Source organism: Colobus angolensis, unplaced genomic scaffold, assembly GCF_000951035.1.
Source record: "Colobus angolensis palliatus isolate OR3802 unplaced genomic scaffold, Cang.pa_1.0 Scaffold35, whole genome shotgun sequence".
In the NCBI taxonomy this organism is placed as follows: Eukaryota; Metazoa; Chordata; class Mammalia; order Primates; family Cercopithecidae; genus Colobus; species Colobus angolensis.
The window spans coordinates 5332598-5335894 of NW_012116821.1; the positions used below are offsets into that span (position 1 = coordinate 5332598).

Consider the following 3297-nt stretch of genomic DNA (forward strand, 5'->3'; position numbering starts at 1 on the left):
GACACTATGTCCAGCTAATTCTAAAAAAATGTTTATAGAGATGGGACCTCCCTATGTTACCCAGATTGTCTCAAACTCCTAGGCTGCTCAAGTGATCCTCCCACCTCGGCTTCCCAAAGTGCTGAGATTACAGGTATGAACCACTGCACCCAGCCTAAACTGTATTTTAAAAATCCAATTCATGTCTGGTCCCAAATGATTCTGGTAAAATAAGTTGTGTTATGACTGGATATGTGTGTATAGCTGATAAAATACCAAAAAATGTTAAAAGACTGAAAGCTACACAGCAATTATTTTTATGTAAGAACTCTATAAAGTTCTTGACAAGTTATTATGAGAAACATTTCATCTAGGAGTGATTTCTAAGGCAGCATTTGAGTTTCCATAAAAACAGAACCTTCTGTCTCAGAAGGTATATCAATAAGAGGACCAGAATCTTCTATATCCAAGTGCATTGGTTTCTCCTGTTCACAACTCAGGTTTGAACTGTCGTTCATTTGAATCTCTTCCTCTTCCAATTCCAAAGATTTATCTGCGGCTGAAGCTACCACTTCTTCGTCTTCATTTTCATGTAGAAAGCTACAAATCATGTTGGGTCGATAGGAGAAATCATTATCCTTTATTTGCAGCCATTCCACCCCACCTAATTTGGAAGGGATGAGGAATAAACCAAAAAGAAACAAAAAATGAATTTTAGTGAAGTATATTTTTATTTATTTTAAATCTCTATCATATGAATACATGTCAAACTAAAAGCCCAACATAAATCAAGGAATATGGTGTCTGTAACTACTGATAAAATATACTTTCCATCTTCTCTAGAGACCTTGGAATGCCTATTAGGTAGGTACCATCAAAATCACTACAAGTTATCAACCTCAATTACTATTCCATGCCTTTTTCCAGAGTTCAGTTCTCAGATCATTGTGAAATATAATTTGAGCACTCTCTGCCATCTTATGCCTTCAAGGAAACTTACCACTACCCTACAATTTTTTTTTTTTTTTTTTTTTAAGACAAAGTCTTGGCCGGGCGCGGTGGCTCAACGCTGTAATCCAAGCACTTTGGGAGGCCGAGACGGGCGGATCACGAGGTCAGGAGATCGAGACCATCCTGGCTAACACGGTGAAACCCCGTCTCTACTAAAAAAATACAAAAAATTAGCCAGGCAAGGTGGCGGGCACCTGTAGTCCCAGCTACTCCGGAGGCTGAGCCAGGAGAATGGCGTGAACCTGGGAGGCGGAGCTTGCAGTGAGCCGAGATCGCACCACTGCACTCCAGCCTGGGCGACAAAGCAAGACTCCATCTCAAAAAAAAAAAAAAAAAAAAAGACAAAGTCTCACTCTGTCACCCAGGCTGGAGTGCAGCCACGATCTTGGCTCACTGCAACCTCCGCCTCCCCAGTTCAAGCAATTCTCGTGCCTCAGCCCCCCGAGTAGCTGGGATTACAGGTGTGTGCCACCATGCCCGGCTAATTTTTTTTCAATAGAGACGGAATTTCACCATGTTGGCTAGGCTGGTCTCAAACTCCTAACCTCAAGCCATCCACCTGCCTCACCTCCCAAAGTGCTGGGATCACAGGCATGACCCACTGCACCTGGTTATTACTCATTTTTCTTCCAATTCAGTTTCAACTACAGATGTTCATATTTTTTTCCTGCAATAACATCATTCTCCTAGTCGGCCAGGCTCAAAATCTTAAACCTATCCTTTATTCTGTTATTTAGCATAATACTTAAAATAGAATGAATTTGATGTTCACTCATATTCATTCGTGTCTGTTTCAGTGTAATTTACTTTAGAATGCAAGTTCCTAGAAGGTAAGAGTCACACTTCCTCTCTGTTCTGTTTTGCCTCCAGCATGTAGCCGTGTTTGGTAGCCAGCCTACAAGATGGTCCCCAATGATCTTCACCTTCCCGGTATTCATGCCCCTGTGTAGTCCTGTCCCACACTGAATAGGATATATAGGATATTGTGGAAATGACAAGACTGTGACTTCTTTTTTTTTTTACACAGAGTCTCGCTTTGTCGCCCAGCCGGAGTGCAATAGCATGATCTCGGCTCACTGCAACCTCTGCCTACCGCGTTCAAGCAATTCTCCCACCTCAGCCTCCCGAGTAGCTGGGATTGCAGGCACGTGCCACCACACCTGGCTAATTTTTTGTATTTTTAGTAGAGATGGGGGTCTCACCATGTTGGCCAGGCTGGTCTTGAACTCCTGACCTCAAGTGATCTGCCTGCCTTGGCCTCCCAAAGTGCTGGGATTACAGGCACGAGCCACCGTGCCCAGCCAAGACTGTGACTTCTAAGTCTAGTTCATAAAAGATACTGTGGCTTCTGCCTTGTTTTCATGGAATACTTTATCTGAGAGAAGCCAGCTGCCATATCAGGAGGACATTCAAACAGTCCTGTGAGAACAACATGGCAAGGAACTAAGGCCTCTTGCCAACAACCAAAATAAATTTACAAGCCATATGAATAAGCCATTTTACAATCAGATTTCCAGCATTAGTCAAGCCTTCAGATGACTGCAGCCCAGATAACATTTTGCCTGCAACCTTATCAGAGACCTGGAGCCAGAACCACCTACCTAAACTGCTCCCAAATTCCTGATTCACAGAAACTGTAAGATACTGGTTTTCTGTTGTTTTAAGCTGTTAAGTTTAGGGGTAATTTGTTATGCAGCAGTAGATAACTAATGCAGACTCGAATTGTTGGTTGTTCATTTATTTGACTAAACAAAACACCCAAATATTCCCAAAGATCTGTCAGATTATTAAAGACTACGAAGAGGAAACTCGTAACTTCCTTTAATAAGAATATCCCAATGATAGCTAAGCTTATGATGCATGTCAGCCTTTTAAGTTTATTCTAGAACCTAGTACCTCTTTCTTCCTATAATTATTACAAGGTGCCTAAAAAAGGGGATAGTTCGGGGATATACCTAATAAGAACAAGGGTTTATTATATAGTTGTATATAGGTGTTGTAATTAATTTTATAAGATCAACGTACCTTCAAATGTTTATCCCTTGTTAAGCTATAAATACTCATCATGAGAATCTTACTAGAGTTTCATATATGTTATTGAGCAGTGAACTTTTAAACCATCAAATTATTGTTTATTCAACTCCACAAACATGTATCTACTTCAGGTGAAAGAATCACTAGTCTAAAATTCTCTAGTATGTGGTGACCAGCAAGTGAAGAAGAATAAGTGGATGCAAATTAAGAACTCATGCCTGGGCCGGGCGCGGTGGCTCAAGCCTGTAATCCCAGCACTTTGGGAGGCCGAGA

At 41.4% G+C, this 3297-nt stretch overlaps 1 protein-coding gene across 1 annotated transcript in view; it reads right to left on the reverse strand.

The window, feature by feature from the left end:
• Positions 1-279: 279 nt before the first annotated feature.
• GTF3C6 (general transcription factor IIIC, polypeptide 6, alpha 35kDa) overlaps positions 280-3297 on the reverse strand; it is a 45217-nt gene continuing 42199 nt past the window's right edge. Inside the window, exon 6 of the mRNA XM_011952882.1 lies at positions 280-643. Within this exon, the coding sequence (XP_011808272.1) occupies positions 363-643 (281 nt within the window). The 3' untranslated portion in view covers positions 280-362. The remainder of the gene's footprint in view (positions 644-3297) is intronic.